General features: G+C 43.6%; 1 protein-coding gene across 1 annotated transcript in view; it reads right to left on the bottom strand.

The window, feature by feature from the left end:
• NUP214 (nucleoporin 214kDa) overlaps positions 1-13,935 on the bottom strand; it is a 44,973-nt gene that overhangs the window by 27,749 nt on the left and 3,289 nt on the right. The window contains exons 2-17 of the mRNA XM_009998983.1: positions 12,549-12,744; positions 11,635-11,786; positions 11,296-11,500; positions 10,723-10,793; positions 10,357-10,420; positions 9,568-9,671; positions 8,902-9,008; positions 8,370-8,436; positions 7,695-7,818; positions 5,656-5,817; positions 4,116-4,572; positions 2,581-2,756; positions 1,798-1,889; positions 1,123-1,212; positions 609-758; positions 221-379 (exon numbers count right to left, since the gene is read on the bottom strand). Coding sequence (XP_009997285.1) covers positions 221-379; positions 609-758; positions 1,123-1,212; positions 1,798-1,889; positions 2,581-2,756; positions 4,116-4,572; positions 5,656-5,817; positions 7,695-7,818; positions 8,370-8,436; positions 8,902-9,008; positions 9,568-9,671; positions 10,357-10,420; positions 10,723-10,793; positions 11,296-11,500; positions 11,635-11,786; positions 12,549-12,744 — 2,376 coding nt within the window. The remainder of the gene's footprint in view (positions 1-220; positions 380-608; positions 759-1,122; positions 1,213-1,797; positions 1,890-2,580; positions 2,757-4,115; positions 4,573-5,655; positions 5,818-7,694; positions 7,819-8,369; positions 8,437-8,901; positions 9,009-9,567; positions 9,672-10,356; positions 10,421-10,722; positions 10,794-11,295; positions 11,501-11,634; positions 11,787-12,548; positions 12,745-13,935) is intronic.

Raw genomic sequence — 13,935 nt, forward strand, 5'->3', positions numbered from 1 at the left:
AGGAGTTTTGAATCATCACTGCAAATGGCAACAGAGAAGCGTTAGGAAAGGATTTTGAGTATATCTTGCAAACTCCTGGAAAACAAAACTCATCACACTGTTACTACACTGTGTTGAAACAGCAAACACCTAAGGCAGAAAGAAGATACTGGTAACTTGCACACCAAGCCTCAATTTTACTTAAAACTCTGGATTAGAAGTTGGCTGACATGCTTCATACCTGAAGCTGTGCTTCACTCTTGGGATCCAAAGGTTTCTTATACAGCAAGTGTAAATACCCCGAGCTGTGATTCCGTTCGTTCTGTTCTCTGGCCTCTTCTACCCCTGCAAATCCCTCCAGCAAGGTTGTCTTCAGAATACTAATATCTCCATGAAGTGACTGCAAAAAGAAATAAAACAGATGGGACAAGGTCCAAAGTAACATTTTTTCCCTGCCATCTCTTGCACAGGGGTTTCTGCAATTGTCTGCCTGAAACCATAAATGCAGATGTCACCCCCACATTAAAGCAGCAGAGTCAGATGTTCCATCGACATAAGCTCAGCTATAACTCGGTAAGTAGGAACATTCATTGCTGAGGAGTTAAATAGTTTGAAGATTCTCTGCTCACCTCTGTTGTCTCTTTAATTTCCAAGAGGAAGGTGTGAAGATCATCTGACTCACTTTGCAACATCTTCATCTCCTCAGGAGTACCCACTTGGAAACAGGCTTTGGAAGTCCGGGCCTTCAGTTCTTCCATCTCCTTTTGGAAATGTGCAATCTACAAAGTCAAGCAGAAGAAAGTGCAGCCACTGACACATACCAGGGTCTGGAACAAGTCTCACAGCTCTTGGATAATGTTTCTACTACACCATAAATTGTTGCTTTGCAGCCAAAGCAGGAAATTCTTCTTGAACATTAACAGGAAAGAATACTCAAGTTTTCCAGCACCACAACTGAAACTAAAGATGCCCGAATAGGACACAAACAGCAGTTATAAACCAGCCTGATTATCTTGGAAAAAAAATCCCATTCTGATTCCTAAACTACTGACAGACACCATCAGAACACAGGTGAACTGAAAATAAGTGCCTGTGTACCAATACAGTGGTCTCACAGCTTCCAAAATGAAGAAAAGATCTCACCTCCTCTCTGATTCCTGCTATGACAGGGTCTGAATCCTTCCACTGGTGAGCTGGTTTCTCTAAAGCTGTGCTGGAGAGTGCAGATTTGCCCTGAAAAAAAAACAATCCAACCCCAAAACCAATATTAGGGATATATCCTTAGCAACAGGCAGCTTAGAATATCAAAAGAGCCTGCTGTTAGAAACTCCACTCAGACACCAGTCACCAGGGAGACAACTGCCATAAGTTCCACAGAAAACTAGGACTGGTGTGTGCATGTTTGAAGTAGGATTGCAGACTGCCTGGAGATAACATGGCTAAAGCTTCCTGAAAGCAAAGGAATTTCTTTATGTGTTGCTGTGGTTTACTGCTTTGATTTTTATGTCCAACAAACTCAATATACAGTCAAGGCATCTCTTGACTGCTTATTAGCTAGGAGAGCTGTGAAACCCTATTTCTGTAACAACAGGAAGAAATCAGTTTCTACAAATCTGATCATGACAACACACATCAAACATCTCTTTAAAGACAGGCAGAGACCAAAGTTTCAGTCCTACTGATTTGCTACTATTTTCATGTCAAAAGTTAACTAATTCTTTGACCTAGGAACAGTCATCCAGTCCAATGGATTCTAAGCAATTCATAGGCCATGTAAATACATTCATCCTCTCAAGAATCTACTCACATTCCCATTACCTGAGTAGAGCCTGGCTTTGCTGCAGAAGGGGTGATTTTGGCTGTTTTCTGCAGTAAAGAAGTTGAAGGTATATTTTGAGCAGGACGTGCCACTGGAATTTAAAGAGAGGAACATTAATTTATGAACTTATACAAAGCTTGAGAAAACACGTTGTGCTCAGACACAACCATCATCGTTGCTGTCAAATCCAAAAGCAATAATGGGACGAGCCCCCGTGCAAGAACACACCTTCCTAAGGTGCTGTTTCACTCCCACTCAACTTCTCTGCTGAGGGTCACAACTGTCACTTCAATTATCTGGCTGCCCCACTCCTGAAGGACCTCAAGACCCTCAGTTACACAGTCATTTGACAGATGGAATATTATTCTGCTAACAACTGAATGCTAACAAATTCAAACGTGCCTTTAACCATTTTGAACTCTAGCCACTCCAGATGCAGGACAGGGCATCTCTGTGATTGCCCAGAAACATTCATAATCAGAGCTGTGCTACAGAGCACTGAAAATGCCAGAACTTCTGGATGAACTGAAGCAGCTGAATATATTCATTTCACATATGGCTCTCTGGGGAACAAAGTGCACAAATGGATAAACTTCTCAACTTCAGTACTAAGTCTGTCACATCATTACAGTGTGCAAATCAGGAGGTCTGCTGCACTAGGAAACACAGCAGGAAACATAAGAAGGGAGAAGAAAGAAGGCAAATGAAGCTCAATATGTCCTAAACTTTTTAGAGCATTCTTTGTGGTGCATTGTTCTCAATAATATGCAGCAGATTCCTACCTGTGGTGGGCACAGGGGTTGAAGGCTTCAGTGGTGTAGGAGAAGAGGCTGCAAGGGGTGTGGGTTGGCTCAGGGGAGCTCCAGAACCAGTTTTTGAAGTGGATGAGAAGGAAAACATTGGGGAAGTGCATTGAGCAGTGCTGCTAGTGGGAGAAGAGGTGTCTACAGCAGCAAACCTGCAAGAGAAAGCAGAACATCTTTCAGCTCTGAACTGGTCCTGGCTGTTTCCTTCCATCCAAAATGAAGCACTAAGTTTTAATGCATTAACATCCTCTGGCATTAGCAACCACTCAAGCTCCAGGTACAAGTGTAGCATCTGGAGACAGTGGGAAGGAGCCATCAGGGTAACTTCTGAACACCACAAAGATTGCTACCATAGACCCACCCAGTGAGCAAAAGCCAAATGTCAGCAAGAAATACCACCCTGTTTCAAAATGCATCTCATCACTTTGAACCAAAGCACCAGCTACAGCAGACCTGAGCTGAGTGCCATCCCTGCAGCAAGACTCAAACCAGAAATTCTGCAAGAGGGTATGAACTTCCACTCATCTGCAAACTCAAGTCCTCGAGGCAGCCAAATTAAGTATTCAGCCAATTCACAAGCATATAATTTGCCATATACACAAAGTATCAAATTTTAAAAGCTGTAAGAATTATTATCTGATGCTGGTGTAGTAAAGATTTTTCCTAATTAAAAAATAATCATTTGAACTATCACAAATTTCTTAAGATGCATTTATATGGAAATTGCTCTCCACAGAAAGAAGCTCCAATTAACAGAGCTCTGTGTTTTAAACCATTCTTTCTAAAAAAGAGAGAGAAAGTCTCTCAGGAGTTAGAGGGAAGAGTGGGTACATGAAATCTGAGAACATTCATCACTCAACTCCATTTTACATAGTTTCTAATCAATATTAGTTTTCTTCCAGTTGGCACAAACAGGCTTGGAAGAATTCAGATCCTGTGTTCAGAGGCCAAGAATCTGTTTAAGAATAAAACCAAAAGGTCTGGCACCCTTTCCACTGAAGACAGAAGTGGAAAAGAAATCCATCAGCTATGGATACAGGTTCCTCTCAGCTCTGCAAATTACTCTTTAGGTCAGGGTAAAGAACCTTCAACAGTCACAGAAACCTGTGCTATCACCACCACACTAAACCAGTCCTAGGCATACTGGATTTCAAATACCAGTGCTCCCCAATAGTCTTTAACCACAGTTTGCATCAAATCAAGGCATGGAATTAAAATTTGATGTGCATGAAGCAAAGACATGAAAAAATTAAGTCTCAAATTATTGGTCTAATTTTTGGCATTGTACCAACTAGCATTTTGGCCAGGGACGTGACCTCTAGCATGAGAAGCACTGAGAGTTTTCACAGCCAAGATGGCTATGTCTTGGATAAAGAAAGGCTTCTCCAGTGCTTTCTTGGGAGCATGAGGAACAGCTGTCAGGGCAAAAAGCCAGAATTACCACACACTGTCCACTTAACAAGCAATTTAACAACTATCCAGCCACTGCATTAACTGTTGTATCTATTTACTTCTCACTGAGGTTCACTTTGACTGAAGAAGCTGAAGGGGCAAAAGATGACTTTTGTGTAGCAGGTATTGTGGAGGGTGATGACCCAGGTGAGCTGTCTACAGCTGGCTTAAAGTTCATGGCTCCAAATGAAAAGGAGGTGGCAGTGGCTGTAGCAGTGCCTGCAGAAGGAGCAGGAGTCATAGGTGCCTTAGGAGAAGAAGAGGAGAAAGAGAATGTTGTTGCTCCAGTCAGATTGGGAGCCTGGGCTTGCTTGGAGGCATCAGTGGCAAAAGGGTAAGGTGGAGGATCACTGCTGGTAGTGCCTGGCATCTTCACAGTCGGAGTTACAAAGGAAAAAGCAGCTGCTCCACCCCCTGCAGGAGGCTGGCTTGAGGCAGGCGTAGGAGGAGCAACACCTGGTACCGGGTCAGGCTTTAAAGAAGTTGGGGGAGTGGTTGGAGTCGTGGTTGTACTTCCTGCAAAGACAAATGGGGAAGGAAGAAACTCATTCAGTTGCACTGACTGATGGTAGAAGGTATTGCAAGGCCAAATGTTTTTGATGGGGATAGTTCAGCACTATCTTGCTCACTGGACAGACAGAACAGTGAGGAAGAGAGATGGCAGAGCTGGGTTTCCAGTCCCCAAACTCAGGAAGTAATACAGAAATTAAGTCCAAGCCATGATCAATATGATAGTCTGTCTAAATTAACGTTGTCTGAAATTTCCTGTGAAAAGGCTTCACTTTCCTCAATTGATTCTGATGAGGTTCCTGCCATCCCAAATAAGCCAGGCTGTCAGCAGCACACAAGCCAGCCAGTGCTGCAGAGAGGCAGGCTGCCAAACAGAAGCCCTCTGTTTGGGGAAGGAGAAGCTACTTCGGGCTTAGGGAAGAAAACTGTGGGTTTGCAATTATTACATGCATGCAGACAGCAACAACAACCAGCTCACCTGCCTGCCCCAGCCCAGGGAACTGCTCTCCTCACACTACATATGGCAGCACATGTAGAACTCAGATAAAGCTACCACTCTTCAACTGCTAACACAGTTTTCAGTGTTGCAGAAAGCTATTGTTTCATTAAGCTTTTGCTGCAGCCAAAAACCTTAGTTCCCATCGTGACCTCCCATGGCAAAATACCCAACAGAAAACTATCACCTCTGCAGCATGGGGAGGGTCTGCACAGTGCTTGGTCCTTGTCCCCAGGCACAGACTGCAGTCACTGCTGCAGTTCCAGGCATACACCCAAACCCAGGCAAAGTGCCTCCTAGAATTGCTTTGGCTCTGTTCCCCAAAGGTTGACTGCACAGGAGAGTCCAAGTGCACAGTCTGCAAAGTGCTTGAGATCCCACAGAAGGAACTGGACTAGGTATTTTCACACTGATGTGAAAAAGACAGAAGAGCCCTGGGAGCACAACACACCCAAGAACTGCTCCCCATTATCACTGAAGTTTCAGTTTTCTGTGGCCCCATCCATGTGAATACCAAACTGACAGATGGAGATGACATAGATCCACAGATCCAAGTGTGTCCAAGTGTGTCCCTCACCCACTGGAGCACTTACCTGCTGACTTTGGAACTTTCTCCCCCACTAACAGCAATGGCTCTGGGGTCACAATAAGGGATCTGACCCCTGGGTTCTGGTTGATCATGTAGAAGGGGCAGAGCACACCATCCGTGGAGAGCAAGAGCAGGACTGGAGCTGGAGGGAGGGTCTTTTCCTCACCTGTAGGAGACCACATATATAAGTCCTGCAGCCAGTTTCCTGGTCTGTTTCTACTGGCACCTTCATGTGGTTTGCTTAGCACATTTATTATGTCTCCCTTATTGCTTTCACTTACATCTTTGTTCCTTTGCTTCTCCATGAATACATATGTCTTTTTTCAGACTTCTTTATTCCTTCCTACTCCTGACTTCATGTTTTATAAGTTCATAGATGAAGGGTTATTTTGACAATCAAATGCCATCTCCTGAATGACAAAGCCCAACTTTCAACCACGAATTTTTGTTCCAAGCCTTTTCATATTTTGAAGTAAACCTTTTTTTTCCCACCTATATGCTGCTCCTTCCTTGAATCCTCTATGCCTTCCAGCAATCCCCACACTCCATTGGGTCCTGTCACTTCATTTATATTCACATAAACAAAGCACAAAAGAGAATTGCTAGATAGGAAGCTTTTCCACTTTAAAGAAAGCCAACATCAAACAAACGTCCTGATGATCTGAACCTGATACAAAACACTTGCATTTGGTGCAGCTGCAGCCTTGAGCCTAGTGTCTGCTTCAGTTGAAATATCCTCAGCACAATTAAAGGCCCCAAACCACTCCCTGTATTTCTAAAAAAACATTCTATAATCATTTATCTGTGATTAAACAAAAAATCCCAACAAATCTAGGAAGCAGGAAAAGTGTGCTAAATCATAGTCCTTTGGCTGTTGGGCAGTGCAGTGGATGGCCATGTGTCTCTACCTATTGGTTCTTCAGGAAAAACATGTTCAGGAAAGGCAGTTTCCAATGGGAAAAAGGTCCTAGGCAAATGAGAGGATTTTTTGCAATCCAAACTTACTGTGAACTGCAAAGCCAATTAATGTGCAGCCAGAAATACACTGATTGCACTCTGTGAGAACACAGAAAACGTGTTAGTAAAAAGCCTCTCCAAAAACACTTTCCCAAAACTCTAAGGCAGCACAACCTGAGTTTTAAAAGAGCTGTCACAGATTCCTTAATCCAGTAACTGTACAGATTACCAGAGAAAACGCTTCAAATTCAATTTTGTATTCAAGGATAAAGTCTGACCTCAATTTTCTACTGTAGGTTTTCACTCAGGTGAAGTCCTCAGTTAATCGGCACCCTCCTGTGCTCCTCAGGACTCCTGACTGCAATACCTTCCCCTCTGCCTGAGGGCATCTTTACTTCCATCTGTCTCCGGCTTTAAGGGAGACTATTCAGAATTCACTAAGGTACAGCACAATTGCTCAGATGTACCTTCAGCTTCAAGCTATGACAAGGTGCTTTGAAGAGCCTTCAGGCAGCACAGAAAGTACAGCAATAACTCCACTGGCTCGATGTAGAGCACAGCAGGGTTCAGTCAGTACAGGCCCTGTGTGTTAATGCAGAACTAAAACCTATGCATTCACCTCCATGATCTTTGCTTTTCTGGCTTTGAAACTAACCCACTTTCCCTTTAGATCCATGTAAATGTGCTTCTTATCAAACAGTTCTGCAAAATGACAATCTACCAGTCCAAAGAAAACCTCCCAGGCAGCCTGAAGGTCCCCAGTGTCAGAATGGGACTCATTTAATCTCACTATGACATCCCAGCTCTGTGAAACACAGACATCACTCAGGTCCTTTTCTTGCCACGTCTGTTAGTGCAGTACCCCTGGCCACTGAAAGCTTTGAGGAATAACTGTATCTAACACTGCCGTTTGAATCACTCCACAGAACCAAGCCCATGTGTAGTGGGCTTGTATGGAAAGGCAGGATGGATTCTCCATGTCAATGTCCCTTTCAGAACCATTTCCTAGAGCCCTGAGCACTAGGCTGCCCCTCAAAGACCATCTTGCTGTTATTGGACTATTCCAGAAGAAAGGCTGACACTTACTGATGGGGATAGGCATGTTGCTGGTGTAGTCCACAGCCACACCAACAGGTAGAGTGTCATCACTCTTATCTGTCACTGGAAGTTCTGCCCTGCTGGAGTCCTCCAAAACCCACGATTCCCAGTTCTGCAAAAAGGAAGATTATTATTTTAACTACAGCTTTCCTGTCATCAGCCTTCCTCAGAACTCCAGCTCACTACTGTTAAAAGACTACAAAAAAACCCTAGAGCATCTTAAACTAGCAAGATTAACAAATGCCAGAAGGGCCCTCAGCAGCTTTGTGTGTGACTTCTCACACATGACTGCATGTCAGAGCTGAGGTCAGTTTCCATGTTTAACTTCAACTGGTGACCTCACTTAAATCACTTCATTTTAATGAGCCTGACCAAATTTTGAGACTACCAAGTGAATAATGAAAAATAGACTTCTAGTACTTGATTCACAGAATACTGTTACTGTTTCTCCTCTCTTTTGTGTCTTTATATCTTTTGTTCATGTAGAAATTAATTTAGCTTTAGATTCTGTACAACTCAGGTGTAAAATGAAAGTTTTTTTGTTTGGTTTTGGGGTGTTTTTTTTAAAAAATATACTGCATTTCAGGTCTCACATAGGTTAGCCTTGCTTAGATCTTTTGAGGAAGTACACATGCAAAAATGCAACAGGAACAAAAATATTACCTGATCCCCTTGCCTGGCAAGAATGCTGACTTCTGTGGAAGCTGCTGAAGCTGCCAGAACTAAATCCCTGTAAGTATGGACACAAATAGGTTAAAATCAACATGACAATTCACAGCAAGGTCCCCAGCTCCACAATTCATTGTCATCTATATAAATGTATTCCTAATTATGAATTTGTAACAACATGAACCTGACTTTTCCTCCCAAGATGAAGGAAACTTGATTTACTACACCATTGTAGAGCATTTTTCTTCTTTAAAATTAATCATCAGGGGTTGAAATCCTTTCCCAACTAACAATCTGACAGCCACCATGTCATCATAAATAATGACAGTCCAAATCAGTTAGGAGCAGCTTCTTCATACAGGTACACAATTGAGAGGTAAAAAGGTCAAGCTTGCCTTTTATCCATTTGCCCCATACCCAGGTATTATCCAGTTTACAAAAGTGAGGAACTCAACACACTGAGAAGCACCGACCACTCAGACAGGCATAAGAAGGAAAAAACTTTGCCATGATTCTTGCCACTCACCATTCCTCAACATAGTTGAGGAAGTAGTGATGCTGTCTCTCTGTGCAGCTCCCATAGCAAGGCTCCATGAAATTCACAAACTTCTCTGGTCTCTTCTCTTCCTTCTTCTGTAAAACCAACATTGATCATTTACCTTCCAATGCACAAATCAAGTCATGTCCCAGAAATAAGACTGCATCAGGGTACAGTAATCATTGCCACATATTGCCAGGAATCCTGAGATCACCTGAGAAACCAAAACCAAAGCAAACAAACCAAAACCCTTCTGCAAAAGATAAAGGGACAAAAGTAGAGGTTACCAAGGAGTTTAGATACCACAACCCCCTAACAATAAATAACCTGATACTAAATACATTATCAGGCCTAAACATCTCCCTAACCTATAAAAACAAAGCAAAAATACTCAAGACTCTATATCAGGTAAGGTTTTCTTCAGAGGCTAAAAGCCTTCAGATCATAATTTGATCTCAGCAGAGAACATGTCATATATTGATTTTCAAGTGGCTGCTACTTCCTTCACTCAATTCCCCCCAACACCAGGATTTACAGAGGTGGCAAAACCTGAATTCTACATGATGCCAACACAAATAACAAAAGCAACTTGTCATTGTAACACAAGTAAAAAACAAGCAAACACTTCTGTTGTTGTGACTTGCTGGCACTTACAGGCAATATGGCAATAACCACCTCTGGAGGGGTTTCCAGTGTCCCATCAGCTGCTGCATAGACAATAGTGAAGACATATGTGCCAATCCACAGCACATCCAAAACTGAAAGAGAAGGGAACACATTCCTCAGCCAGAAACACTCAGAATGGTGCTTCCTTGTATCTTGATTTTAGCTGTGCACAGCACACTAAAGTAAATCAGAAGCAAACAGGGAATCACTAACTTCTAAACTACCAAGAGAAAGAACATCAGTGATTTGCCTGCAGAACTTCAGTATCATTGGGGGGGGCAAATAATCTGATCCCAAAAACTTCAAACACAAACCAAAATAGTGTTGATTTGCTTGTCAATATCACAGGCCAGACAACAGGAGAATTTCCAAATATGGATGAAGTTTGGTCATATCCAAATGAAGTACTCTTGTTTTTGTCAACTTAGTGCTCTGACATTGTACTGAAGATGCAAGATGATAAAGTGAACCTCACAAAAATTTGAGAATGAGATTTATATTCGGGAATCTTCATGCTAAAGGAATATTACTTGTGACAGGCCTGTCTATCACACTAGTGAGGAAAAAATAAGCTTTAAAAATGCGTATTTAAAACACTCCAGAAATAGACAAGGACTCTGATCAACTGGTTATTTTTCAACTTTATAATAAAGCATGTAATTATTATTTTTTTCCAAATATTAAAAAAAATAAAAATCACCCTGTAATTACACAAAGAGGAATGAGTAAAAACATATTAAAAGAGAAAACAAGTTAAAAAGCAAGAAAAAGATGTACCTTTAACAGGATTGTCTGAGTCATAAAAGGGAGGACAAGGGATCACTTTCTTCTCCTGCAAATTCTGCAAACATAGCAGAAAAATATAAGGAAAAATCCAACTAACAAAGCTAACTGCAAGTTTTGCAGAAAGCCTACAGAACTGGTTTAAAGCAGCTCCCCCACTCTTTTAATACCCATCATGTGCCCCTCTGTCACTTTTCAGTGGCAGGTCCAAAGCTTCAACTAAGCCCAGTATTGGTCTAATACACTTGAACTTCACAGGGCTCATCCCATGTGCCAGCTGATCAAAATTCCACTTGTGATACAAAGAAAAGATTGCAAACTAGTGACCAGACCTGAGACATTCTTAGCAACAATACTCACAGGCAGATACTGCACCACAGTGCCATTTTGCCTCCCCACAGCCAGTTGTTTTCCCTTTGGGCTCCAACACACTAAGGAAAAAAAAAAAAAAAAAAAAGAGAAAGGGTTATTTTGTTAGCACTAAGAAACTGAAGTTACAAGGCCCCAGAAAAGCAGGACCAATACACTAAAACCACAACTTTTTTTTCCTTTGGAAATAAAAAAGCCATCAAACTGAATTAAACAAACAGGGAGTCATCCAGTCCCACAAAAAGCAGGACTGCACAGATCAAATAGCAGCAGATAACGACGCTTCCTTGCACAGTTCCTTGCAAAAATCAGTCAGACCTGAGACAGCACAAACCACAGGTGGGCACAGTTGCCTCTAATTCACCAGGTGCAGCTCCCCCAGCCAGCTGGGAAAGAGCAGTTCCATTGCAACACAATTTTCAAGTCTCAGGGAGTTTAAATCCTTCCTTTTTTTGCAAAGATTGCCTTATTTTTAAAAAAAAACCCCTCTATTCCAGACAAACAGCCTTTTTACACCCAGCAATCTGCTTCTGTTCTCCAGTATCTGAGGTTCTGTGCACTCACCAGATGTCACAGCCACTGAGGCAGGCAGGGTGGCATAGACCTTCACAGAGTCAGTGACCTGCAGGACAGAGATGCTGCCATCAGACAGGCAGATGGCCACCATGGCAGGACTAGCAGGGTTCCACTTCAGGTCATTGACCATCGCTGCACTTCCAGAGTCCTTGGCCAGTTTGTGATAAGCAAATGCACGTTTCTGCTGTTTTGCCTTTTAAGAAAGATAAACACATGAGCCAGTTGAAGCTGAGAACAAAACCAAGTCTTCCTAAAGTCACAATCCAAAGTGGTTTGTCTCTCTTCCTGCTGTAAGTTGGAACCCAACCCACTGTGCAGGGGCTTTACCTGATTTAAGAAGGTACGGACGTCAAAAAAGGCAACGAAGGAGCCGATCTCGCTGGAGCTCATGCAGACAGACAGGGTGAGGTTGTCACAGCTCAGAGCCAGGTGCTGCACAGGAAACTTCATGGGAACCAAGGTGCTCTGAACATTCTCCACTTCAAACACAGAAGGAAAGGATGGTAGAATGAAGGGGACAAATTGAAATAACAAGCAATGATGTGAGAAGGGGTTAATGCAAAAATCACCCAGTCCGATTGACAGCAGCTCTTAAAGCTCATGGGTAGAGAACCAAGGGTCAGGAAACCCCTCCAGCTCAGCCCAAAAAGTCTCACAAGCTGCCAAACTCCTGTTCAATGAAAATTCCACTTCCCTTCCTCAGTAAGCTGGGGGGAAAAAATCAGAAGACAGATTTTTGGTTTTACTTGTGTATGCACATAAAGTCCTCAGGTGGTACAGTCAGTAAGGACCACCGGGGAGCAGAAACCATTTTGCACTGAGCTGGTGGAACACTGATGGCTTTCTCCCTTGTACGGCAGTTGTTCAGAGTGGGAGACCCTGTCTCCCTCCTCACACATCCCTGATGAACACTCAGGTTCACAGCTCAAGGACTGGCTACCAAGCCAGCGTGGCTGCAGGGACAGGGGAACATTCTCCATGAGGAAAAGGCAACTTCACTGAACACAGGTGACCCATCCTGAGCGACACCAGGAGAGGAGCTGGCACAGAGTATCCTGGTGACATGTTCCCAACAGCTGGACCTCATTCCAGCTGGAGGTGCAGCAAACATTGCTCCTGCCTTCCCACCCAAGTGGTAGTTTCAAACACACAAAAGAGCATGACAAGGACTGCACCAGAAGCTCCACACCACAACCACCCGTAAGAGCTGCCTCTGCAAAGACCACGTAAAGGTGCCTTACCAATTTTATTGGGATCTTCTCCCAGTTGGTTTTGCATGAGCAGATTTCTGGAGTGGAAGATCTGCAGGCTGGTTCCTCCCCCAGCAAAGACCAGCCCATATTTGTTGGACACTGCCAGGAGACTGGAGCGCTCCTTGGGAAGCTCATCCGGAGCATCAAAGATACGAACCTTCTTCAGGGCTCTGAACTGGAAATCCTGTTGTAAGAGAGTTGGGAGGCAGCTGTACACATGCTGGACAGGAGGAACAGTTTATCTCCATTCCTCTTAAGACAGGAAGTTTAAAATCCTCTCCAGGAAAGCTGCAGAACACCTGCCAAGGCCAAGTCCACACCCACCCTGTCACTGGCCACCCCCTCACAATTTCTGTCCCACCTAAGACAGACTGAGCTCCCACCACATCCTTTCCATTGGCTGAATCTCTCTTCCAGTCTGTGTTCATAAAATCTGCAGGAGCTGAACCTGTCCAGGACATTTCACCTTCACAGAAACATACCAAACCCAGCCAATGGGTAAACAAGAAAAAAGAAAGAGAAGAAAACAAAGCAGAGACACACCAGGATGGAACTGAACTTGTTGCCACAAAGCTACAGAGCACACACCTGCTTGGCTGCATCTTCATTTGCTGCTGTAATTTATGACACATAATAGATACAGTTATTCCTTCCTTCCACCCACCCCCATTAATTAATTTGTATAATCAGACTTATTTTTTCTCTCATTCATTTCTCTCATAATTTACATTGTCCTTTTGTGAAAGGAGAAAGAGAAAAGCCAAGTGAGAGCTAAAAACTCCAGAAACACAAACTGAATCAAGGAACAGCAGCTGCACCATCACCATGCAAAACCTGAGGTTCCCCTTAGGAATGAGTCTCTTTCCAAGGTGCCAGCTGTGGAATGGAGCACCAGGTCTAACACCAGTAACTTCACTAAGCATCTAAGTTTTACTCCCAAATCATTGCCAAAGCCCTGAGCAAGTACATTCCTGCAACCTGATAAGGCTACAAGAACTCAGGGACTTCTACAAAGCAAACTCTTTGAAGGTGCCTGAGCAGAAAACACAAAGATCCAAGTGGGTTTCAGGGATCCATCCCCCTGCTTATAAAGCCTCACAGCAACACTCTGGGAGGCACAGTGTTGGGCTGGCACCACACAGCAAGGCTCCCATCGACACTGTCCCACAGCAGACAGTCACACTCGCTGTCCCCAAGAGCAGGGGATCCCCAGCACAAGACGTGCTGACAGGACTCAGAAACACATCCCTCCTTTCCCCAGAAAAAGCTTCCTCCAACTCTCACATTCTGCCCCTCCTCTCTCACTGGCGACGCAGCCGCTACTTCTTCCACTCCCCAGGCTGGTACCAGACCCTGCTAAAAAGCCCGCACGCTC

The sequence above is a fragment of the Chaetura pelagica genome, unplaced genomic scaffold (genome assembly GCF_000747805.2).
Source record: "Chaetura pelagica isolate M959 unplaced genomic scaffold, ChaPel_1.0 scaffold405, whole genome shotgun sequence".
Classification (NCBI taxonomy): Eukaryota; Metazoa; Chordata; class Aves; order Apodiformes; family Apodidae; genus Chaetura; species Chaetura pelagica.